General features: G+C 34.0%; 1 protein-coding gene across 2 annotated transcripts in view; it reads left to right on the top strand.

Annotated features, from left to right (window-relative positions):
* The window catches only part of TMEM245 (transmembrane protein 245), a 94,287-nt gene that overhangs the window by 46,913 nt on the left and 21,807 nt on the right, over nucleotides 1-25,567 (top strand). For both annotated transcript variants that reach the window (XM_031945555.1, XM_031945554.1), the window contains 3 exons: nucleotides 786-917; nucleotides 6,122-6,244; nucleotides 9,823-9,968. In XM_031945555.1, the coding sequence (XP_031801415.1) occupies nucleotides 786-917; nucleotides 6,122-6,244; nucleotides 9,823-9,968 (401 nt within the window). The remainder of the gene's footprint in view (nucleotides 1-785; nucleotides 918-6,121; nucleotides 6,245-9,822; nucleotides 9,969-25,567) is intronic.

The raw sequence follows: 25,567 nt of genomic DNA, 5'->3' as shown, positions 1-25,567 counted from the left end.
TACGGTCTCAAATTAGAGTCTGCAGTTTTTCAAAAGCAATTCCTTACAGGAAAACGCCAAGGATCTCTTCTGAAATCAACTTTTTATCACATTTCCATAATTTCTCTCTTTCCTTTTATTCATGGTTAACTTCAAACTCACAAACAGAAAATTATCTGTTCAGTATTACTAAGTAAAAAATGGTGGCATTGAAGCAACTACTAGAATTAGATAATGTACTTGTCCAACTAAGCTGGAATTATAAGCTATAGATGAATTATAAGCTATAAAATGGAAAAAGGAGTTGTTTTCTCCAGTGTTTATGCATGAATAGAAGCAGCTCTGCTTTTGTAAATTCAAGTTGGGAGAAAAGAAGCAGTAAATAAAAGCCATTGTTTGTCTTAGCAACCTGCCTTTGATTTAATAGCATTTATCTAAAGTGTGTTTGGAGAGCAGTAGTGAGGTGCTGATATTAGGTCCAGCTAATTCCAAGGCAAAGAGTTGGGAGCTCATGGATAGAAAGTTATACATTTTATCTCATGTACTGATGGACCAGAAAATTAATAAAGCTGTTTTTCTTCCAAGCAAATTTGGAATGAAAAACATTTTTATATGGATATTTTTATGATGTCCCTTTTCCCATTAACATGTTAAAACAATTTTTAAAAAGTTTTTTTTTAAAGTTTTGAATTGCAAATTCTGTCTCCCTGAGATGGTAAGCAATCTGATCATTTATACATGTGCAATCGAATCCATTAACTTTTTTAAAAACTTAACTTGATTTGATATTCTGTTCTTCTTTATAGAATATAACACATTCTGGAAGGCATAAAGGTCACAAGATGACTATAAATCGTCAAAATAGTTGGCTTGGAGATATTCTGGATTGGCAAGATATTGCTTCCTTTGTTCATGAGAACATTGAGACATTTCTTTCTGTAAGTAATTTTGCTTATGTTAACATGTGCATATAAATGAAAAGTGTAACTACCCTATGACTTATTTCTGTTTATAGAGGCTTTAACTCACTGTGTTATATTTGATCTTGTATATAAATACTTATGTATAAATAAAATTCCTTTTATTGATGAGGCATTTACATTGTTGAAAGCTGTGTAAGTAGTTCCTGTGTCACTTTCTCAACTGACTGAGCTGAGTCCCAGGAATGATACAAATTGTTCTAGCATATGTATCATAGTACTACTCTTTATTGCAATCTCCTTTATTCCTTAGAGATTTAGAACACTAAAATATCTTTAAACTGATCAGACGGTACCTGGTAAACACTGGAAGAGTGAACAGATTCTTTTATAGATCTAACTGCTTGTAGTTAGTAACAGTCAGTGATGACCCCATCCTAGTGCTCAGCTAAAGGAGTAGTAGTGCTCATCAAATAGATCACAGGGACCCACCTCCCTGTAATGAAATGATTCATTGACACAAAACTGCTTAAACAAAGTTTCTGAATTCTACTTATTTGGTCATTTGTTTGACATTCCAGAGAAAAAAGGTGTGGTACCTTTTAAAAAATTATTTAAAAAGATCATTTGGGATATGTGTGTAATGATGTCGATGATGATGATCTTTAAGCTTTCTTCTCAGTAATGTGCTTTAAGAAAAAAAAGGAAAGGGAAAAATTTGAGTTAGTAAAATCATAGAGCTGGAGATAGAAGGGGCCTCCTAAGTCATCTAGTGTAAGTCATTTTACAGATAAGGAAACTGAGACCTAGGGAGGTACATGATTTGCCGAAAGTCACAGATTTGGTGAATATTAAATAGGAATTGTATTTGTTTTTCTTTTTCATTTTTTTATTCTGAACTTTACAAATTCCAAATAAAATTAGCATTTCTGAAGAACAGAAAAAGATTGTATACAAAATATGAATTGCTTATGTTTTAAGTATATATTTGCAAATCTTAATGTGCTATATAAATGCTAGTAGCTATAGAATAAATATAACGACTTTTAAAGTTGTCCTACATATTTGTGATTCCTCCTGTTCTTTTTTAAAGGGAGTGAACCCTATCCCCAATTCTCTTCTCATTCTTCTCTACCCATCAAAAATTAATAGGAGGCAGAAAAAAATCTTTATTACAAATATGTATGGTCAAGCAAATAAAATTGCCACATTAGATATTTCCATAAATGTAGTCAGAAATAGGATTTGAATCTAGGTTTTCTGACAATCTAGGCAAAGCACTTTGCCTTTTACCTTTTATCCTCCATCTAGGAAGCCCATGAAAGCACTTTGCCTTTCTGGGTGGAAAAATAGTTTAGGACAGAGGAAAATAAGTTCTAATGAGAATGATGAATGTAGCAGCAATACTACTGGTATGCCAGTACTCCAACGAGAGAAAAGACTCATCAATACAAAAAATATTTATGGCAGCTCTATGTTATAGCAAAGAACTGGAAGCTAAGGAGTACCCATTGATTGGGAAATGATTGAACAAATTATGATAGGGATATTATTATCCTGTAAGGAATGATGAAAGGGACTTTTTCAGAGAAATCTGAGAAGAGTTGTATGAATTAATTAAGAAAGAAATGAACAGAATCAGTATACAGTAATGACAGTATCATAAAGAAACAGGTTTTTGAAACACTTAAGAAATTTGATTTAATGAAATGATCAATCATGACTCCAGAGTAAAACATGCAACTGACCTTCTTACCAAAAAGTGATAATCTCAAGGAGCATATCTTTAGACATAATAAATGGATGCATTTATCTTGCTTGACTATGAATAATTATTACAAAAGTTTTTTTGTTTCTCATCATCTTCAATATTGTCAAAAAAAAGGGGGGGGAGAGTTATTGAAGCATTTTTTTAAGTGAACAGAAGGAAACAGACAAGCAAGACAGTTTTGAAAATAAAACATTGAATTGATTATAAACTTAAAAGGGATAATCAAATTGCACAAAATAAAGATTCAGAATTTCATAAATAGTCCTCATTATTTGTACTACTTCATATTTAGAACCACTCATTTGGTGTTTAAGTTCACAATAGTTTAAGAAAGAAAAATCATAGTTTTCCAGTGTGAACAAAAGTAAGATTTAATTAAATTGCAATAGTTTATAATTAGGTACCCCTAGAGTACCCAAGTATAATTTTAGCCTAATTCTTGCTCTTAAGGATGTTTTCTTTGTCTCTGAGAAAGTTCTGTTTCATACTGTTTTAAAATATTTTATTTAAATATTTTGAAATATATTTAAAATACAATTTTTAATAGAAAATCTGAATCTTGAGGTTTATCTTTGACCCTTTTCTGTTATCAATTCTGAAAAAATAGCCTTATGGCCTGGTGATAGTATGTTAATAAAATACTACTACCATCTGGTGGCACTATCCTTACTTGCAGAAGTAGTAGCCAAGGAGAAACTGAGCCACTATTTTTACCTTTGAATGTATTTTTTGTCTCCACATCCAACAGTAAGAATTAAACTGTTGTCAGCAATATGACAAACATTCTTTATGTTTTACAGAGTAATTGAGTATCTATAGGAAGAATGTAAGTGAATTGTCAAAGTCAGTCAGTAGGTAAAAGAATCAAGCCCAAGCAGGGTCGATTTCCTTAGCACTTAATAGTTATATAATTATCCTTTTTCAAGGATACAGTTTCTCATTTATGCAGGCTCTAGACAGTGATGCTTGTGAAAGTGTTTAAATTCTTATAGAAAGGAAAAGAGAGAGCAAAGTGATTTCCAGAAGGACCGGTCAGATTTATCACCCAGATATAGGTGAATAGAAACAGTTTTCATGCTGATATGGAAGAAAACTATTTCTAACAAACTAAATAAATTGCTCAAGAATAATTCATGTTTACAAAAATAAACCAATCATTTTCTAAGGAAGGGTCTGCCTTTTTTGAATTTTCTTTTATGGTATCTATTAAGACAGACTGCTTTAACCATATACTTCTCACCCTCTCTTACTAGGTACATACTTATCCTTACAATAGTATCCTTACACAGTATCTCGAAAATCTTAGCGCCATTTTAAGCCATTAAAGCTTAAAAGACAAAAAACACTAAGATTTGGGGACATTGTACATTATGCCCCAAGTCGCTCCTTCAATTAGAAATAGGCAGCAGACATTTACTTCCTTTCCTTATGCTCTCCTGTAGCTCAACTGTTACTCAGCTTTATTATTGTCCTAAGACATGATTTCATTCTGTAGGTGGTGTTTGTATAAGGTTTTAGCAATAGGAAATTATTTGTATCTGAGGTGGGTTTAAAACCTTTTGTTTTATGAAGTTAATTTGTCTTTTAAAAAGTGATCTTAAGGACAGTTTTGAGGCTGTACTTAGCTTAGTTTTCTTTAAAATCAGCCACAGAGTTGGAGTTTCCAGAGCAAAGCAAATTCTTTCAATAAGTAGGAGTCTCAGAGTTAAGCATAGTACTGACAGAGCCAATTATGTATCAGAAGTAGAATTTGAATGCAACTTTTTCTGATTCTAAGGCTAGCTTTCTATCTGCTGTGCCAAGCTATTTCTAACAAGCTGTGACATATCCTAAAAGAGAAAGAAATCAAATTGCTGTTACCCCCTTTACCATTATCTCCCCTGAGGCCCATTGGGTGAGATAGTTCAGGACCCTGTATCTTGTGACCTCCATGCTTTCAGGTTGGCTCCTGTACTACATTGCTCAGGGAAACAACCCTTCTGAAAAGAGAGCCTAGCCTCTCTACTGACACCTGTGGGCAGATCAACTAAACAGCCTTCTTCTCTTCTCTCTTCTCTTAGCCCCTCTTAGTTCCATTTCAAGCCAAGCCTTTTTACAAAGGAGTAACCCTATTGATTATGCAAGGTAGTATTTATAATTGTAGGTGTAACAACCACAGCTTCTGAAGATCCAGAAAAGAACATTCTCACCACTAGAGTCCTTGGAACTATCAAGTGTTTCAACATCAGACACAGATAAAATTACCAGTAGCTAAAAATAATGACTCCTCTGTCTCTCATCCTTCTGTTTGACCTGTCTTGTTCACCTAAAGGCATTCCATATTGTAATATAGTTTTTTGTATTTATTCCCCCCTTAACCATAAAATCTTTGAGAACAGATATCTTTTTTTTCATCTCTGTGTCATCATCATCTAGAATAGTTGTATTACATGTACTCAAATAGTTTTTTGAATTGAATAAAAAAATCTTTCCTCACACCTCCTAATTATCCTACCAATTCTCTCACTATCTGGAAGCTCTCTTGTGTAGAATACAATTTTTGTCCTCTCTGCATGAAATTTTAACATTTTACAGTCAGCCTTTCAGTGTCTAATAGCTCTTCAATCTCAGTTCTTTTTAGAGATTTTCTTTAAAGGGACCTTTCCCATTTGAACAATATAAAAACAACACAGCAGAAAAATTTTAGACATTTCTGGAATGCAATCATTTTTTCAAGTGTAGAAAACACTTTTTACAATCTCCTTTATTATTTAATAGAATGCTTTCATTAACTCTTCAAAATTAATTGATTAATTCTGTTAACTGCAACTGAATATTTTGGTTAGATTGGCAGCCATGATTTTTTTTTTTTTACACAGATATGTAGCTAAGACCCAGAAGCACTATTATAATTTGCCATGTTCTTCATACATTTATTTCACTATAAAAAGCTTACATATTTTAAGATAAATATGATTTTGGATAGTTTGTAGATTATTGTAGATATTATATATAATAATGAATACCTTTGTGACATAAATAAGAGTACTGGTTCAGGTCATAATTAATGGATTTTATAGGTTTATCTATTTGCTAATATTTCTCCGAAAGAACAGTTCATCCTTATTAGTTAATTTCTACTTAAATTTTATAATTAGTAAATTAAAGATAATATTGAAATTATGAGTTACAAACTTTTTTGGAGCCAGTTTTGGCATGGTGTGGAACTCTTGATTGGCAGCATTTCTTATATGCTGATTTTCTGTACATTATTTTATACTAAAAGCAATAAAAATCTGCTGATAAATGCCTTCCCCTTTCAGATTACTATGTACTGTGTGTATATGTATGTATACACATGTGTGTGTGTGTGTGCATGCATACTGTGTACATCCACAGTTCCTGGTACGTGGAAAAGCTTTAATAAATTGCTTGCTGACTGAATTCAAACATTTGATCTTCTTGTTTCTAGATTCTGGAATCCCTATGGATAGTGATGAGTCGCAATGTGAGCCTGCTTTTTACTACAGTTACAACATTACTGACAATTCTTTTCTATAGTGGGACAGCCCTTCTCAATTTTGTGCTATCTTTGGTATGTATATTCCCTACACTTCCTTTTCAGTCTACACTGTTCTTCTTATGGGCCTTCATTTTCTTTCCAAATACATTTGTTTATTTTTTAAAAGATACTTTTTTTTTTCACTCTCTCTACTTCTTCATCTCACAAAAATTTGAAAAGGAAGTAGCCATCAAATTTTAGCTCAATTTTAGTATGAAATATTAAATTGAAGATTTAACCAAAGGTTTGCCATTCAAATTTCTTTTGAAATTTATTATCTGCTGGAAATTTTCAGGATGTTATCCAAATATTTGGAAATGTTGAATTTTAAAAATAATGCTATAGAACTGCTTAGTAAGACATAATTATTAAAAGCTTTGCATTTTCCTTTATAGCTTACAAAGAACTTTCTGATTCATGGCTTTGTTGGATTATATAAGTATTAATATCATCAATTTACAAATAGAGAAAAAGTCTCAGAGAGTCTAGGTGAGCCACTTGTCATCATAGAGCTAGAAAGGGTCAGAATTTTCTGTGACTGTGATCCAGGACTTTGAACTCTTAAGTCAAGTGTGGTACTATACATCTCAAAGTGACTTTATTATGTAGATATTCAATACAAAGATTACTTTGCTTAGTATCATGAGGGATACAGAGCTGTAATGTTCTTCTCTAAAATATAATGTTCTCTGGGAGCAGGTTTCTTGGGGGACTTCTGGAGGCAGCCTTCGTTTCAATTCAGTTTAATCACCCCAAATGCAGCCAGGAGTCTCTTTCCTTGGGCCCGGTTAGCTTTCTTAGAGACCTATTTCTCTCCTTGGTTCCAAGAGCTCCTGCTGCAAAGTCCTTTGCCTCTGCCAGCTTCAGCCTCCAGCCAGAACAAAGGTGGAAGATGGAGTGAATCTGTCTCAGCCTCAGAAAGCTTCTAGTGGACTTGTCCTTTCTGGCCCTGACAGCTCCTCTTTATATATTCCACACTGAGTATTCACCAATCATTATATCACTAGGAAACCATTATTTGTTGTAGGATTAAATCAATGCTAAACTAGATTTAACCATTGTTTCCTCAATTCCACTTACTTAGCAACTTGTAAGACTTCTAACACAGAGCTCTTTCCCTCAAAAGTTTATTTAGTTTTTTTAAGAATAAATAAATAGAAAAGTAAAGGCAAAGTACAAAACAGATCATTGAGTGCCATTGAAGAGTTACAGAACAATATCATTTATACCTTCAAAGAGAAGAAATCCTTTCCAATTCAGGGAAGACTTCATGAAGAAGGATCACTTTGGAGCTAGACCTTCAAGAATATATAGGATTTTGACAGGATGAGGGAACAATATCAATAAAGACTGGACAACACAGGATTTATTCAGAGAATAATGAGTAGGGGCAATTTGTTGAAATTTTAAAGGAGTAGTAGGAAATAAAACTAGAGCCATATTGCAGAGAACATTGGATGTCAGCCTGAAGAGTATCATAGGATCCTAACTTTAGAGCTGGGAGGGATCTTAGAGACCAAATAGTTCAGATCTCTTATTTTAAGAAAAGGAACTAAAGCTAGTAAAGGGAAGTGGATTAAACTTGCCCAGAATCACACAGGAAGTAAACAGCAGCATGTTCTTTGGATATTGAGGTTTTAAGGCAATTGAATAGCATGACTGGATTAATCTGACAGTGGTCCATAGGGTAGCTTGTAGAGGGAAAGAAAGACTAGAGGTTGACTAAAAGGGAGCACTGTTAAGAGAGGCCCAGATTAGGAGTTTTGGAAAACAAATGCATGGTTTACCAAGTACTTTCTTCACAATAATGGTGTGAAGTAAGTAAAACCTCATTTTACGGATGAAACAAGTGGTGCTCAAAAGGCTAAGGGACTTACCTGACATCATTCCTAGTAAATATCAGCATTCAGTCTTGAACTTCAATGTTCTGATTCTAGGGCTAGTTTTCTTTCCACATGTCAAAAAGAATCCAAGAAAGAAAGTATTTAAAGAAGAATTCATAGTATAGTAAGAAGTAAAGCAAAACAAAGTCCTTGAATGTACAAACTAAGGAAAGGAAAATGACTCTGACACCTGGCTGCTCCTGCCTCTGCTTTGTAGCTGGGACAATGCTGCAGGGCCTAGTGTGGGGTCCTGGAGACAAAGGCATAGGTGGGTAGCTTCTGGTTGCCGTTTGCTGGTTAATTTACAAAAGAAATCTAGCAGTATTTGCTACTAGTCTACCACAGAACAAGTAGTAGTCTAGTTAATATCCCTAGAAGTCTGAGAAAAGAAGATTGTTTGAAAAGTTCAGAATGGGTAAAAGGGCCAAGTATCTGAGTAAAAAGGGCCAGTATCTGAGGATACACAGAAAGTTCTGTTTGAGGCTAAACCAGGATTCAATATGTTGTAAGAGGCTTCAGAGCCAGAATTAAAACAATCCTTAGCTGGGGTATTTTTTAATCCTCAATCTGAAAATTTGTCATTCAGAGCTTAGGGCCTACTCATGAAATTGCCTCAACAAAAACAATTTCCTCTGCCTTCCTTTCCTCTCATTTTTGTTTGTTTTATTGACCCATTTTGTTTAAATGTGATGATCTTCCTAGCTGTGTGACCCTGGGTAAGTCACTTAACCCCAATTGCCTCAGCAAAAATAAATAAATAAAACTTTTGTTGGTGTCATTTGTCTTTAGATCACAGTCATTAAGAAGATCCAATCTTTTCTGAACCTCTTTCCTATCTAGACTTAATAGTCCCTTATAAATAAGAAAAAGTTTATTTAATTTGTTTTTCTTGGTTTCATGAAATAGATTTAATCTGATGAAGGCAGAGTAGTTCCTCAAAATAACCATGATAAAAAGACAAAAAGCATCAATTTAAAAGATTTTAAAATATTGACCATCCTGTTTAATTTTAAATTTTGTCATTTAGTGTTTGTCTTCATATGTATTATTTAAGGGATTTGTGTATATGCTCTTGGTTCTTCATTCTGCATTTTTTGCAGGTCTTCCCAATGTGTCTCTAAGTTCTTCATATTTAATTTTTGTAAAGCACAATTATCTTCTGATACATTCATGATTCATATACCTTAGTAGACATATCATTTTGTTTCCAGTTTTTTGAAATTTCAATAAATACTGTTATGAATATTTTGGAATATGTGAAACTTTTTCTGTTTTTCACAGACCTTCTTGGGGGTTATGTCTAGTAGTGAAATCACTCAGAGAATTAAAAAGAGTTTAGTAATTTTCCTTACATGATTCTAAACCATTTTCTAGAATAATTAGACCAGCTTCAGCAACAATATTTTATTGTGCCTCTCTTCCTACAGCCTCTCCAGAATTGACAGTTTCCATCTTTGTCCATTTGTTGGGTGTGTGATATGTTCATAATTATTTTAATTTCATAGAATCACAATATTTGAGATTTGAAAAGTCCTTTGAATTTTTTTTTCTTTCATAGCTCTGAAAGAATGGAGAAAGGAATTCATTAGGATGGATCAAAAATCTTTTGAGGCATATAATTTTAAATGGCTGTTACATTATCGACATTTCCTGACTCTCTTAAGTGGTCTGTTTATTTTCATGTTATTATTTTCATCTTGTCTTCATAAACTCTGATTTGTTTTACAGGTAATTTTCTTGACCACACTATTTTATTTATTAAGTTCCAGTGATGAATATTATAAACCAGTGAAGTGGGTAATTAGTCTGACACCACTGTCTCAGCCAGGCCCTTCATCTAACATAGTTGGTCAATCTGTGGAAGAGGCCATAAGGTAAGGAAGACAATATCTGCTTTTCTCATCACATTGAAAAACTACTTAATCATTTGAAACTCATTTTATTTTACTTTGTCTTATTATTACTCTTATATTGAGCAGTTTATACAGCAGTTGCTGTATTTACAAATTCATTCAGGTAAAAGAATGAGAAATGAAAACTTTAATGGAAAAAAAAAGTTTGGCACGGTTCATTTTTCTCCTAGATTTGCTATTAATTAGTCAAGAGATTAGCTACTTCTGCCATTAATACTGAAAAACATGGGGAACATTGTATTAGAAGAAAGTTATCTTTTTAACATTTGTCTAACAAGAAAATGAAAATAGAGTTTCAGAAAGTAAATAGCACCATAATAAAGTGAAGCCCATTGTTTAACATTTCATGAGATAAGTATTCATTTCAAGGGACAATAAGGGCAAGAGTATGCCCTAGCTTATTGAGATACAATGACAAAAATGGAAAGCAGTCCCTGCCTTTGTGGAACTCACATTAGGGAATGTAAACAATTCATCTAGTATATTCTTTTGTCTGAAGCTCTCTTAGACAAATAAGAATCTGCCCTGTCTTTAAAGGGTTACCAAAAAGAAAGCACCACAATTTTTTTTTTTTTTTTAATAAGCCATTTCATGGAATCTCAGAATAGAAAGGGTATACAAGAATCCTTAATACAATATCTCTGAGTGGTCATCCATCCTTCCTTAGAAGATCTCTGAAAAAGAGAAATTGATTACCTCTTGTGGCAATCCATCATGCTTTCCTGTAGCTCTAATTTTAAGGAAAAATTTCTTTGTATGAAGCTCAAATCTTCGCCTCTGCAGCTTCCGTCCTTTTTATCTCTGTGTTTTCTGTAGCCAAGTAAACCAAGTTTAGCTCTTTTTCCAACCTTCAGCTATTTAAAAATTATCATTAAAAGTTTTTTTAAGTCTTTTCTTCTCTTCATTTCCTTTCCTCTTAAGACTCTTCTCTGTGGTAAAGATCTGTGGTGCCCTCACCTAGTACTCATACATTATGGCCTCCTTCATCATCCTGATTGTCCTCTTTTGGATATTCTCCAATTTTTAATATTATTTCTGAAATAGGGTGCCTATAGCTGAACACAATACTCCAGGTGTGGTCTGACTATAGAATTGTGGCATGTGGCAACAAAGAATTAAGAATATCACCATTCAAATTGCAGACATGATGCCTTTCTTGATACCTTATCAGATTACATTAGCATTTTGGATTGCCGTATTTTATACTTTTGACTCATACTAAGCTTGAAGTTTGTTAAAGTCCTCAGATATTTTTAAAATTATTTTCTTGAACCCAACTATTTAAAAAAGTTTATATTTTTCTCTTTTCAATTTCATTTGATTCAGTCCTATAATTTATGCTCCAATATTTTGAATCCTTATTCTGTCATCCAACTTATTAATTATACTTCCTTGTTTCCTGTGCTCTGCATATTTGATAAATATTCCATTAATGCTTGTCTAAACTATTGATTTTGAAAAAGTTGGTTAGTGCATAGTTAAGGAAATTTTTTTATGGACCTTCTCCCAAACTGACATTCACCCAATTTATGTCTATTGTTTTTAATCTAGTCATTGTCAGCTCTAAACTTAACAAGCTGTACTTTTTGTCTAACTTTGACCTCCCCATCTTGTGTATGGGGAAAACACAAAAGACTGTCAAGTAAGAAAAAAAAAGTGTGATATAAAGCACATAAAACTAATTTTAAAATAATCCATTCTAAAATGTTGCCACTATAGCGGAAGCCAAATTCCCTGACAAATAGTTTATACACTAGATTTTCATTTTTAAAAATCAGGATATTTTGTTATTACTCTCTTACTGTGAGAAATGTCTTCCTAATATCCAAATCCCTCTTTCTATAATCTATTCTTTTTTTTTTTTTAATAGGAAGGGAACAGATACCTCACATCTTTTCTATATTTATTATTGAATCATTCCTCAGAGTTTTCTTCAATTTAAGTAACCTCAGTTGTTTTAACTCCTTCTTAGTTCTATGTGTCAGTTCTTTTTGATTATCTTTTTTTTGCTCTCCTTAAGCCTTTATGGGAACACAGAATTGGACATTGGTATTTGCACTAAGATTTTTACCAAAATTAACTATAGTAGTCATCATTATCTTCTCAAACTATCAAATTTACTTTTTTAAAAATTAGAGGCAAATTGGTCAGCTTAATTTTTCTCATAAATTGTTTTCAATTATGCCCAAACAACCATCTAGTATTTTTAATATGTTTACTTTTAACAATTTATTCCACTGAAGGTCATTTATATTCATATTTTATTGTGCAAGACAGAAGTGTCTTAATATGATGTCACCTGAGAATGTAATGGTCATGATCTCTCCATCAACATCAACAATAAATAATTTATTGAGAACTTTTGAACAACATCCTCTGCCCTCAAGGAGCCGAGAGGGAGATTAGATAAAGGTAGAAAAGAGAAGTAACAATATAAGATAGACAGTACTGAATACCAAATGAGTAATTATAATTAATAAAGGCTATTGAATTTCAGAAAAGAGGCCAATGGATTTTTAGTCACTTCATGTAGCAACTAGGACTTGTGTTAGCCTTGGAGAAAAGATAGGGCTTAGATAAACAAAGAGAACAAGAGATCTTTTCAAACTAGAGGAGCACCATGAACAGACATGGAGGTTTGCGGATTCATGACAATTTCTGGGAGTCAGGAAATAGGCCAGTTTGCCTAAATAGCGGTTTCACATAGGGAAATGGGCATGGGCCATGTTGAAGAGATAGAGGATATACATATTATAGAAGGATTCAAATATCAGGCCAATTAGAGTATTCTGTCCTGACTATGGGGTGGGAGCACCAGGACTTGAAAGCTTATATTTGTGTGTGATTAAATTACTGTGGAGTTAAGCACTCACATCTGTGCCAGTTATTATGGGGAATACAGGATAAAGAAACATGATTCTTGCTTTCAGAGAATTTGCAATTCAGAATGAGAGATAAGATTACACAATGGTTGTGATATAAAACAATGTTGAGCTTCATTAATAAAGATAAATACAGTTCTGTGAAAGAGATGACATTTCAGGGTAAATAGTCAGAAAGGGTCAGGACAAACAGGAGTTAGACAGGTGGAGCTGAAAGGTTAAAGTCTTTCTGGAAACATTTTGTGAAAGAGGAAGATTTTAAAAGTAGCTGTGAATCTCATTATAATCTCCTCCTAACTTTGCCCTTTTATTAACTATCATATTCCACAAGAGATGAAAGAAAAGAATTGGTTGGAAAGAAGTACAAGGTTAGAAGAGTGTTGCATAAAATACAGAAAGAAATGGGCATCTCGTTTCTTCACCATGCTCTGTGGAAACCCTTAGGACAACTTTACAGGGTCTTGACACTTAATTTCAAGAGTGTGAGTAGAATGAAAAAGTCATACTGCCATCAAACCTGACCAATAATTACACATTTCCAGTGTCTTTCTGTAATAAAAGTTTATGTGTGCAACAGTGAGCATTAGGTAACAAGGCTATTATCATGAAAATCTCAGTCATATATATCCATTTCACATTGTAGCCCTCTGAAATATATATTAAACAACTAAATTATATATAATTACCTCAGCTCTGTTAGGATATCTTTACTATATGTTTTGTATTGATAATTTGACTATGAGTTTCACAATGTATAAAGCAAGACAAGTTGGTATAAATATTTCTTTCTTGACTACCTAATGTCAGGTTTCAAGGTGGACAGAGCCAAGCTTCAGTAGAGGTTTTTTCAGTTCTATGCTTACATTGTAACTAATCCTTGGCAAATAGTCCTTTTATGTTGATATTCTTCTCGGTAAATCTTTTATTATGTTGTTACTATTTCTGTTAATCCTTGCATGAGATGAAGTTAAAAGCCTCTTTAGCCCATATGCTTAAATTTGATATCTTTACTCCCATAAGCCAGAAAGCATTGTTATGTATCAGTGAGGATCCAGGTGCGATTTGGTTACATAATTTCATAGTAGATCCATTTGGTGTCATTATATGACTTCTTCCAAAACAATTTAACAGCATACAAAACAAGGATAAGAGAAAATGGGTAGAGGAAGTAACTCAGAGTTCTGGGTTAAGTTGTAAATGAAAGTAGGAAACAAAAATATTCAGTCAGTCAAGTATATATTTGCCTGGTATGTGTGAGGCATTTTTTGTCAGGTACTAGGGATACAAATAGAAAAAGGAAAGAAGCAGAAACCATCTCTCTACATCTACACATTGAGCTAACATTCTAATGGAAGAAACAAATTAGAAATATCCTATTAAACTACATGTTCCTTAAGAGCAAGGATTGTTCTTAAACTTTCTTTGTATTTCCAACTCTTAGCAGAGTATCTGACATAGGTGCTTAATAAAATGCTTATGGATTGACTACATATAAATATAACTAGCATAATTATAAAATTAATAAATATATTCTACATAGACAAATAGTTGAATAAAAGTTATATTGGAAGAAAGGAGTACTAATAGTTCAAGGGATCAGGAAAAGCTTTATGCAGAAAATGGTGTCTGAGCAAAATCTTAAATGAAGAGAGTAACTCTGAGGCAGAAGGAAGGAAAGATCGCATGTCCATGTAGGACACCCAGTACAAAGAAGCAGAGTTTGGAAATGTTGTGTTGTAAGTGAGGAACACAGGCTACTTGACTGGGTTGCAGGTTGAAGTTGTTCAAGTGGTATCAGAGAGTTTTGAAAGATAGGTGAGGTAGGTAGGTTGTTCATTGCTTTACAAGATAATCAGAGGAATTTATATTTTATTTTAGAGACAATAGGGAAACCCCTAGAATTGAGTAGGGAAGTTACCTGGTCACAACTATGTCTAAGGAAAATTACTCTGGCTGAAGAGTTTAGCATAAAGTAGAATGAAACTTGAGCCAAGAGGCTATTGTAAAACTTTAGACCAGAGGAGAGGAGGGCCTGAACCAAGGTGGTAGCTAGTTGTATGAAGAGAGAGGAGTTGAATATGAGAGATTTGACAAGAGACATGGCAAGATGGGATGTGGAGAATAAGGTAGAGTGAGGAGTCAAGAACAATAACCAAGTTAATAAGCCTGTGAAATTAGTAGGACATTGGTGCCTTAAACAGAAATAAGGAAGTTTGGAAGAGAAGAGGTTTAGGGAAAAGATAACAAGTTTGTGTGCCACCAGGGCTATTTAAACTGTGCATTCCCTTTGACCCAGAAGTACCATACTGGGGCTATTCCCTAAAGAGAGTATTGAGGAAAAGGACTTATATACCAAAAAATGCTTTCAGCAGCTGTTTCAGCAAAGAATTGAAAACTGAGGAGATGCCCATCAATTGGGAAAAGACTATACAAGTTGTGGTATATGATTGTGATGGAAAGCAATTATGCTGTAAGAATTAATGAAGAGGATGACTTCAGAAAAACCTGAGAAGACCTTTATAAACTGAAGCAAAGTGAAATGAGCAGAACCAGGAAAACAATCTAAACAGTCCAGTAATAATGTAAAGAAAATCAACTTAAAGATTTTATAAGTCTGATCACCATAATAACCCATCACAGGTTGAGAGGAAGTACTCTCTACCTCCAGAGAGAGAACTCTGATAGATTCAGACTACAGATTGAAACATATTTTTCCTAACCTTTTTTTGGGGGGGATAGGGGTGGAATAGGATGGGACATGACTAAAATGGACCTTTATTTTGCATGATATATAATATATATATATATCTGTAATAGGTTTGTTTTCTAGCCTTCTCATTGGGTAGGAAAAGGTATAGGGAGAAAAAAATTGAAACAAAAAAAAAAGCATTTTAAAAAGTCACTATGCTTTAAAAAATAAAGTAACACTTTAAGAAAGTTGCTAATAAATTGTTTTAGACATGTTGCATTTAAGATGAACCCTTTTTGAAATGCCTATTTAGCAACTGGACTGACGCTCCAGGGAGAGACTGAGACTAAATACATAATTCTAGGAGTCATCTGCTTAGAGATGATAGTTTAACCAGACAAACTGACCAGGTTACTGAGAGACAGCTTTGAGGAGAAAGAGGACCCAAGACAAGAACTCTGTGGAATGCTCACAGAGGCAGGAGTTCAAGAGTAGGAAGAGTCAGTGTATAGTTTACCTAATCAGTTACAGGGTTGGGGCTCAAGGGGATGGAAAATACATCTCTAATATGACAAAAAGTAGGAGAGCTGAGAGTATAGGAATGGAGGTGTTAGAAATCATGTTATGGGTGAAAAAGAGGTTTAGGAGAAATGAGATAGGGAAAATAGGACATTATGATCAGAGAAAGGAATTTCAGAGTTCAGATTCACAGATTAATGGTTAATAGACTAGGAGACCAAAGTATTTTAGAGAATGTTAGAATATACTACAACTTTAGGAGTTGGGATGGAAAGAGAAAATGAAAATTGGGTTCTAGACTTGGCAGAGAGGAGTAAGAGAGTGATCCAGAGGCCACTAGAGTACAAAATGTGGATCCAAACAGGGAGACAGAGACTGATGAATCTCAAAAGAGAAATGATAGTTATAGAAGGAAGAGCTCTGGAAATTGACAATGAGGAGCATACTATTGTCCTTTTTTACCCCATTGTGTCCCTACCTTCTTAAACTGTAGTTTGCAACTCTTTATGGGGTCTCATAACTGAATGTGGGAGTTGCATAGTTATGATTTATTATCAGGAAATATTTGATTTATATATCTAATTTATCTACCTACATACCTGGGGTCATAAAAATTTCTCAGGTGAAAAGGGGTTGAATATGAAAAAAAAGGTTAAAAAGCCCTGCTTTATGGGATGACCAAGGATGTAGTATCTTTCAGAGATATTCTTTAAAAGCAATGTTGAAAGGATATCAAAGGAAGAGAGATGATAAAAAGAGTTTGTTAATGATAGAATAAGAGAAAGAGACAGAGAAGGAGAGAGAGAGCCAAGGAATGGTAGCAGGGAAGGTAATTTGCTTCTCAGTACCAGGTATGAAGGATGAAGGAAGGGGGAGTTTGTTAGTCATAAGACTATTCAAGAGACTGAGGATCTCATTCCCTGGGGGCCTGTGATAGCAGAAGAATGAAATTCTATCCTCTCTTCAAAAAAAAGTGGACAGAAGATTAGAGGCAGCAAGGCATAAGATCCTTCATCTGTTTTTGGTAAGTGTTTGGATCTAAAGGAATTCTTACTCAATGCCAAACCTTTGGGTTTGGTTTTCTTCTCTCCCTCCTTCCCTCCTTCCTTCCCTCCTTCCTTCCTTCTTTCCTTCTTTTCTTCTCTTCCTCCTTCTCTCTCTCTCTCCTTCCCTTCCTCCTCTCCCTCCTTCCTTCACTCTTCCCTTTTTCTTTCCTTCCTTTCCCTCTTTCCTTCTTTCCTCCCTCCCTCTGTCCTTCCCTCTCTCCTCTCCCTCTTTCCTTCCCTCCCTCCCTCCTTTCTTCCTTTTCCTTTCTCCTTCCTTCTTTCCCTCCTTTTCCTTCATTCCTCCTTCCCTCTCTTCTTCCTTTTATTCCTAATCTCAAATTTGGACCTGGTGTACAACAGCTTGTCCTGGATGGGACCTTGGCAACAAAAGGCCTAGAATGGACATTCACCATTTCTGGAGAGCTGATACATTGTTATTCAATGGTTTGATAAAGCAAGGTGAAAACATTTGTGCTTCTGAATGTGGCAGTAGATTCCTGAGCAAGCTGGTGTCCACATGTAGACCCTGAGAGTTTCTAGGATTGCATGTTCCTGAGCAGAGACCTGAGTGTTAGCTGTAGTTCCCTCTTCCATCCACATGCAAGAACCTGGGTGTTTAGTGGTTATGAAGAAGTCACGGACTAGTTTAGGTCATTTTTTAAATACAGTAATGGCAGGCACAAGGAAGAATGGATTCTCTGTCCCTTGTATGACAGTCTATTACCATTTACCTGCCTTCCATCAACCAAGACAGTCCTTCATAATGGAGAGCTGGTGGCTGAGTTTTCTTAAGGTGATTTGGTGACTGAGGTGTTTGTCAGTAGGTTTTGCCACAGTAATTTCCAAGGGAAGAGAGGAGGATTCCAAATGCAGCCTCTGAGAAGGGCTGGGGTTAGAGCATCAGTTATTACTAGTTGAATGAGTCTTCTTGATCTCCCCCAAAGTAACTTTTTTATTCTTTCTTCTTTCCTACTCCATACAACCAAATATCAAATCAGAGATGTGGGAGACGTTTCCTCAGGGGGGCAGTGCTTAGTTAGGTAGTTTATAAAGCCTTTTCTAATTCTTTAAGATTTTATACTTTTGTCAATGTGTCCTTCAGTCTTTCACATATGCTGCTTCTTTTTCATTCTCACTACTATTCCTTCCTACTCAGATAATTTAATTGCTTCATATCTGAGATATAGTAGTAGATAATTTAATTGCTTCATATCTGGGATATAGCAGTAATTCACTTAAAGTTTCTGCCAATTCCTGTTTATCCTTCACATTGTCCCTGGGCTAATTTTTGTAGAATTTTGGGGAAAGAGCTTTAGATTAGGAGTTGAAAGATTTGCGTTCTGTCTTTATTTTGCCTTTAACTAGGAAAATAACTTTGATAAATCAGTTAATTTCTCCAGCCTCAGTTTCTTTAAAAGAAGGAAGTTAAAATAAATCATTTCTTCAGTTTTAAATTTAAATATGTCACCTTCCTGAACAAAAATAAGAATACAAAGATAAAAATCAAATAGTCCCCACTCATTTGATTCCCCATTATCTACCAAATAAAATCCAAACTCCTTTCTTAGCAGTCAAAACTCTTGATTATCTAACCCTAACCCGTATTTCCAGTCTTGTCTTCCATTATTCTTGTTAGAAGTACTCATCCCTAGCAAAACTGGATCATGCTTGGAAGTTTCCTGCCTCTTTACCTTTGCTCATTCTGTTTCCTCTGCCTACTGAAAATAAATTTAAATGGCATAATGTCTCTATAAAGTTTTCCATGATCACCTCATCTAGATGTAATCTTTCTCTGTACTGAACATCTATAATATTTATTATCTGTAGCTCTCATAAAAGTTTTATTTTGCTTTGTATTGTAATTATATGTACACATTTCTTAGCTCTCCTACTAGATTGGAAGCTCCCTGGGGGCAAGCGACTATGTCCTTTACATTTTTGTAACCTCCACAAAACTGTGTATAAATTATTTCTTAGATGAATGATTTCATTGGGAGAAATTCATTCACCAGACATTTATTAATCACTTACTGTTTGCAAAACACCATGATAAGCTATGGAAGAAAAGCAGATTTATATAATACATAGTTTCTACCCCCATTGAATCCATAGCCCTCATATAAGCAGTTAAATATAAGATATCACATTAAGACTGCATTAGAATGTCTAACAGGAAAAAAAGTTTTATGTACAGTCCCCAGAAAAACAGTATTAGCAGTGGGGAAAATTAGAGATGGCTTCACTTTGGAGGTAGAATTTTAATTGTACTTCAAAGACTGAGTAGAAGTTCAATAGGTGATCTCAGTGAAAAAAAAAACTGATTGAAATTTGCATGGAAAAAGGATTCATATAGACCTTGACATAAAAGACGGGATTCAGATAAATGAAACAGAGGAAATAGGGCACATCACAAATATTAAATATATAGAAAAGCCAGGTTTACTGAATGTCACTGAAATGTATGTTCTATATAAGGATCTTGAAGCAAGATTTTAGTTACATGTAATACTTTGTGATAGATATTTGGTCATTTTGGTTACATGAAAATAACATTTAAGAGTCAGCTTGAAAATTTGGAAACCAAAGATGATCCTACTCACTAAGCTGAAATGAACAATTAATGGCCTTTTCTAAAATTTTGGTTTATTAAAAATATGTACTATGTTTAGAAAATGAAGTTTTAACTTTTTTTGTTATTTTTCAAAATGAAGCTGTATAATAGGTTTTTTAGTGCAAAGTCTCTCTTCTCTGGTAGAATCCATGTTTTTCCAGAGTTTCCCTTCAGATGAGAAACAAGGGACAAGTAAGATTTTTAAACAAATTCTTTTCAATTAATATAGTAATATTATAAATGCTAAACCCAAACTGCATAATACAATTACATATACCAAAAATGAAGTTTAACTCTATTAACCTATATTCAAGACATGTTATATCAAAGCAAAATCCTCTGATGCTTTGATCAGTTCACTTTTAATAAACATTTAAAATATAACCAAATGTATTTCCCTAAATTAATGATGTTCGTTTATACTAGATATATCTATATTATTCAGAGAACATTGTAAAATTTGGGCATCCTGATAATTATTTTAAGGTTTTTTTAAGATAGCTTTTTCAAATTTGTATAAATCTCAGAATGGTAATTAAAGATCATTCTAGCAGTCCCTAAGACTAAAGTCTTAATGTTAATGTTTTCACTGGCTATACAAACAGCATAAATTTAGGAAAATTTGAATGTCATGAAGATTCAGGGTGTCACTGAAGCACCTTCTTCCATACCATTGACAACTCTCTTGTGGACAGGATAGCAAGAAGATCCATTTTCAAGAGAAATCTAATTCTCCTTCATAGAAGCATTTATGTGATGCATCAATATAAGTTGGGAAAGAGGAACTCTTGAAATAAGACTTTAAAAACGTCATTACCATTGTAATTTCTCCAATATACAATTTGGCTTTAGAATGTAAAATCAGATGTGCACAATCAGTTATTAATCTTAATGCTTCAACAAAGTAGAAAAATCTGAATTATTTGTAAGCCAATAATAATTTAAGTGGAATGGATTATTATTGATAGTTAATTGCATTACCAGATATTGAAAGCTTCTTCATCCTTCAAGCTTTCCATTCTGAAGTATATAGTTTATTTTATAGACTCACTAATCTCATAGTCTTGAATCTTAATTTATTCTAATTTTTTAATTGTTAGTTTGCTGAATGAATGAAAATATTTGATTTTGAGCTCATGGATTTCCCTGAGTTAGCGGCATGTACATCTTTGCCTGTGCCATTTTCCTTTCCCCTAGAAGCATGTTTTTCTCCTCAATGTGCATACCATGCCCTTCTTCCTTGATGTTCTCATTCTGCTTGCTCTAGTGGAGATATTGCACATTACTAAGTTGCATGTTGTCACGGCCTTAGTGCAATTTAGTATGTGTGATATTTTCACATGAGTGCATGCACACGGGTATGGCTGTGGCTTAAAGTTATTGTAGCTTTTGGTTTTTGTTGGGGGAGTTGGAATTTGCTTATATGAATCAAATTAAAGCATTGTATAATCTTCTGGTTAATATTTATACTATAACTTTTGGAACTTACCAGAAATATATATTACATAATATAAATGTTGTTAAGACAACGTTTTTACTTGAAAAATTATTGTTTGGGTTTGTTTTTCCATTTCTGGGTCAGAGTATTTAGTTTTTATTATGCATTTAGGAAATAAAGGTTTTTGCTTTCTGTTTAGAGCAAATTAAACTTTCATTTTAAAAAATTTAGGAAACACAATACTGGGTAAAGTTTAGATAAATAGAAATGTAAGCGGCAGGTTTAAAACAGCAAGGAAATAGGCACCAATTCATTGGAACAAGTATCTCTTCTAACAGTGATAGAATAGTATAAAAATCTTAATATGGGAAAATTAGTGAAATGAAATTATTTTAAAATAATTAGATCAGTAAATATAATATTTTCCTAGCTACTAAAGCTGGTGCTAAGAAGAATTTAAATAGACTACCAAAATATAATGAAACAGTATATTTTCTAAAGAAAGTAAAGTTGTCCTCCATCTCATTATTAATAGTCTTGAGTTTCATGATCCTATTAATGTGGTGGTCCCTCTAACAATTTAGATCATAATCCATCTACGTTTTATTGTGCATTTCTTTTATGTGTCCTCCCTTAAATCTATTGTAGTCTAGTGTGCTAGGAGCCTTACCTTTAAGTTTTTTAATTTTCCTTGAGTACATACGCAATACTTGGCATTTCCATATGTTATCTCTCAACTCAGACTATTTAACCACCTTTTTCTTCTACTCCATTTCTTGAATGATTTTTTTTAATATACTCCTTGTTAGGAAGTCATCTTTGCATGCCATAGTAGAAAGGCATGATTAGGAACAGTGGGATGTCGTGGTAAAATAGACCAGTTTAACATATAGGTAGTAGATCCTTTTAACAAAGCTAGCTACATAGAAATGAAATGGGCTACTTCATGAGACATATTCATTTCCCATTACAAGAAGACAAGTTTTGATTTAGCAAAAGCAAGAATTTTCCAACTATTAGAGAATATCCCACTTTCTGCTGGAAGCTTTTCCTGGTGTGTCTTCTTTCATCCTTCTAGCTGCCAGTGCCTTCCCTCAGAAACTGGCCTCCCTCCACTCTGTGTTGATCATGCACTTACCAAGTCATTTACATGAGGTCTCTCCTATTTGAATGTGAGCTTTTTGAGGGCAGGGACTGTTTTTGTCTTTCTTTGTATCCCCAGCACTTAGCACAATGCCTCAAACTTGGCAAGTATTTAATAAGTGCTTGTTTTATTTGAATGTTCACTTTGTCCCAAGCACTGGGATACAGAAAAGAAAAATAATTGCTATCTTCAACACGTTTACTTTCTAGAAGAGGAAGATGGCTCTTGAAAAGGAAGGGAAGGGGATGGTTTTTTGAAGTTCAGAGGAAGTCTGAATGTTCCAGAAGGAGGAATTCAGTTGTAGGAGAAAATGGGACAGGCCTTACAGAAGGATAAGGGCCAATCTGGCCCAGGACAGTAGTTTGCTGACTTCTGACCTGGCCCATCCTCTTATTTTTCTGAATGAACAAGCTGAACCCCAAAGGATGAGCTCATGAGTTCAATGACAAAAGAGATGAACTGAAGAGAGTCCAGGTCACTTTGTAGATCTGCCGTTCTTTTCATTACATAATGGTACTTCCTATAAGTTGTTTCTCATCAGGAAAATGTTAGGAACCCATGATTTGCTGTGAAGATTAATTAAATTTTATGTCACATTATTCTCCCAAGATACTTTGAAGGTATTTATCAATGAGTGTGATATGAGTATGTCTTAATGAAGCAGTTAAGGAGTTGGTGTGTTCTATTTGGAGGCAAAGGGTAGAGATTGGTTTGTTCTTTTCCTACTACCCAGAAATATCAGACAGACTTATTTTCCCTTCCATTATTATCTCATGCCTTTCTTCATTGAAATTTCTTTCATTGATGCTCGGCTGCTTCTCAAATCCTCTGATTTTCTACTTCTGATCTCTGTCACAAGGAAAAGAATTAACTGTGGCAAATCCTTATTCCCAGGAAATGTCTAGTGGGATTTTTCTTTTTTCATTTAACTCATAATTTTTAAATTTAGCTCCCTCAGTACCTTTTGAAGATTTTTAAGGTCCTAAAGCAATACTTGTTTCTTTTTCTATCTTAGAATGTTAGTACCATATTATTATATAACTCTTACCAGTTACTTAGATACATTGACTTTTCCAGGTTTCTCTTGACTCTGGTGTTGGCATTTCAAAGTTCCTACTTACTACTGGTCTTTTTATCAAAAGTAATTCAGAGTCCTCTGTTCAATTAAAGATAATTTTTTTCCCTATAAGATTACATTCCATTGTTCAGGATAAGTTATTCCTGTTTATAAGTCTATATCATTTGCTTTTTGGATTATTGTATTGCAAGATCTCCATTCATTTTTAGTAGAAGCTTCCAGTTCTTATATTATCCTATTTATGGTCCCTTCATATTTGAAATTATTTTTTCTGGCTGCTTGCGATTTTTTTTTTTTTTATGTGGGAAGGAGCCTTTGGGCTTTAACTAACGATTTTTTAGAGTTCCTTTCAAAGGGGATTGAGGAATCTTTCTATCTTAGCTTTTTCCTCAGATTCTATTATATTTAATATGTTTTCATTTATGATTCTAGAAAGAAAATGTCCAGGTTTTTCTTTTTCTTTCATTATGATTATCAGATAATCTAATGATTTGCTAAATTACCTCTTTGTCCTTTCTTCCACATCAATTTTTCATAGCAGCTCGATTTTTTCAGTCGTTTTTTTTTTTTGTTGTGATATTTCTTGCTGTCTCAGAGAATTATTAGATTGTTTGATCTGTTTAAGGAACCATTACTGATTTGTTTGGTCTATTCTGATTTTTAGGGCATCCAATACTGAATTAGGTTGATCATTTTTTCTCATTTAAGCTCCTTATTATCTTCCCAACTCTTTCTTCATATTTTATCTCTTGCTTCATTTTTTTAGGTATTCATGGACAGCTTTGTAGTATAATAAATAGTGCCAACTCTAGCATCAGGAATATTCATCTTCTTGCGTTCAAATCTAGCCTCAGAGACACTTACCAGCTGTGTAACCCTGGGCAAGTCACTTAAATCTGTTGATGATGGAGGAGATGAGGAGGTGGAGAAGGAAATGACAAATCATTCCAGAATCTTGGCCAAGAAAACCCCAAATGGGATCATGAAGAGTCAGACATGACTGAAATGATTGAACCAACAACAAATCCTTGTAGAAAATCCACTTTTCCTTTAGTCTCTCTTTTCACTTTTTATGAGTTACTCTTTGTGGGATTTTAATATTTGCAATAATTTTTATTACTGTTGAATGTTTTCTCTGATTTACTGGTGTCTCTAACTTTAGTTCCTAAATTGGGGCTTTTGCTCCAGTTTGTCCAAACCATAATTCTGTGTTTTAGGATGAGGTCCTTAAAGGCTCTCCCCATTCTAGTCCATCTTCCACTCAACTACCACAGTGATCTTCTTGAAGTTTAAGTCTGATCGTGTCACTTCCTACTCAATAAAGTCCAATAACTCCCTGTCATGATCAGGATGAAATATAAGGTCCTCTGACATTTATAGCCCTTCACAATGGCCTTTTTCTTCCTTTACAGTTCTATCTTTCTGCCACCACTACAATTCAGGTACACTGGCCTAGTTATTCCTTCCACACAAAAATCTATCTCCCAACTCCGTGATTTTTCACTGGCTGTATCCCATTCCCAGAATGCTCTCTGGTCTTACTTCCATTTCCCTCTTCCCTGGTTTCCTTCAAAACTAAACTTAAATTCCACCCTTGACAAGGGACTTTTCTTGGTGCTTTCTCAAACCTTTGAGATTAGCTTTCATCTACTCTGTTATCTTGCACATATTTAGTTTGTACATTCTCTCCATTAAAAGTATAAGCTCCTTAAAGGCAGTGATCATATTTTTATTCTTTGCATCTCTGAACTTTCCTTGTATCCCATAACACTTAGCAAACTGCCCAGTATATAAGGGCTTCTAAAATGTTTATTGACTGACTGACTTCAATTAATCTGTTAAATTCATGAGATTTTCCCTTATTTTCCACATGATTTTTATACCTGGTAGACAATTACTTTATTGTTTTCTAATTTTGTGGGCAAAGTTAGATAATAAAAGAAGAAATATTTAAGTATCATTCATCTTTTTGCTTGCTTTGGGGTAACATTGCAGACTGGATCCCTTAGGATCATCTCTGTCATCAACGTCGTTACCCACATTAAAAAATTTTATTATAGTTTTGGCAATAAAATAAATGTTGGGATGAAAACAAGGTAAGTGAATTAGGTAAATAATCAACATATTTAATTGGTGATTCATTGTCATTACAT

This window comes from Sarcophilus harrisii, chromosome 1 (assembly GCF_902635505.1).
Source record: "Sarcophilus harrisii chromosome 1, mSarHar1.11, whole genome shotgun sequence".
NCBI classification, from domain to species: Eukaryota; Metazoa; Chordata; class Mammalia; order Dasyuromorphia; family Dasyuridae; genus Sarcophilus; species Sarcophilus harrisii.
This window is presented reverse-complemented; position numbering and strand designations above follow the sequence as displayed.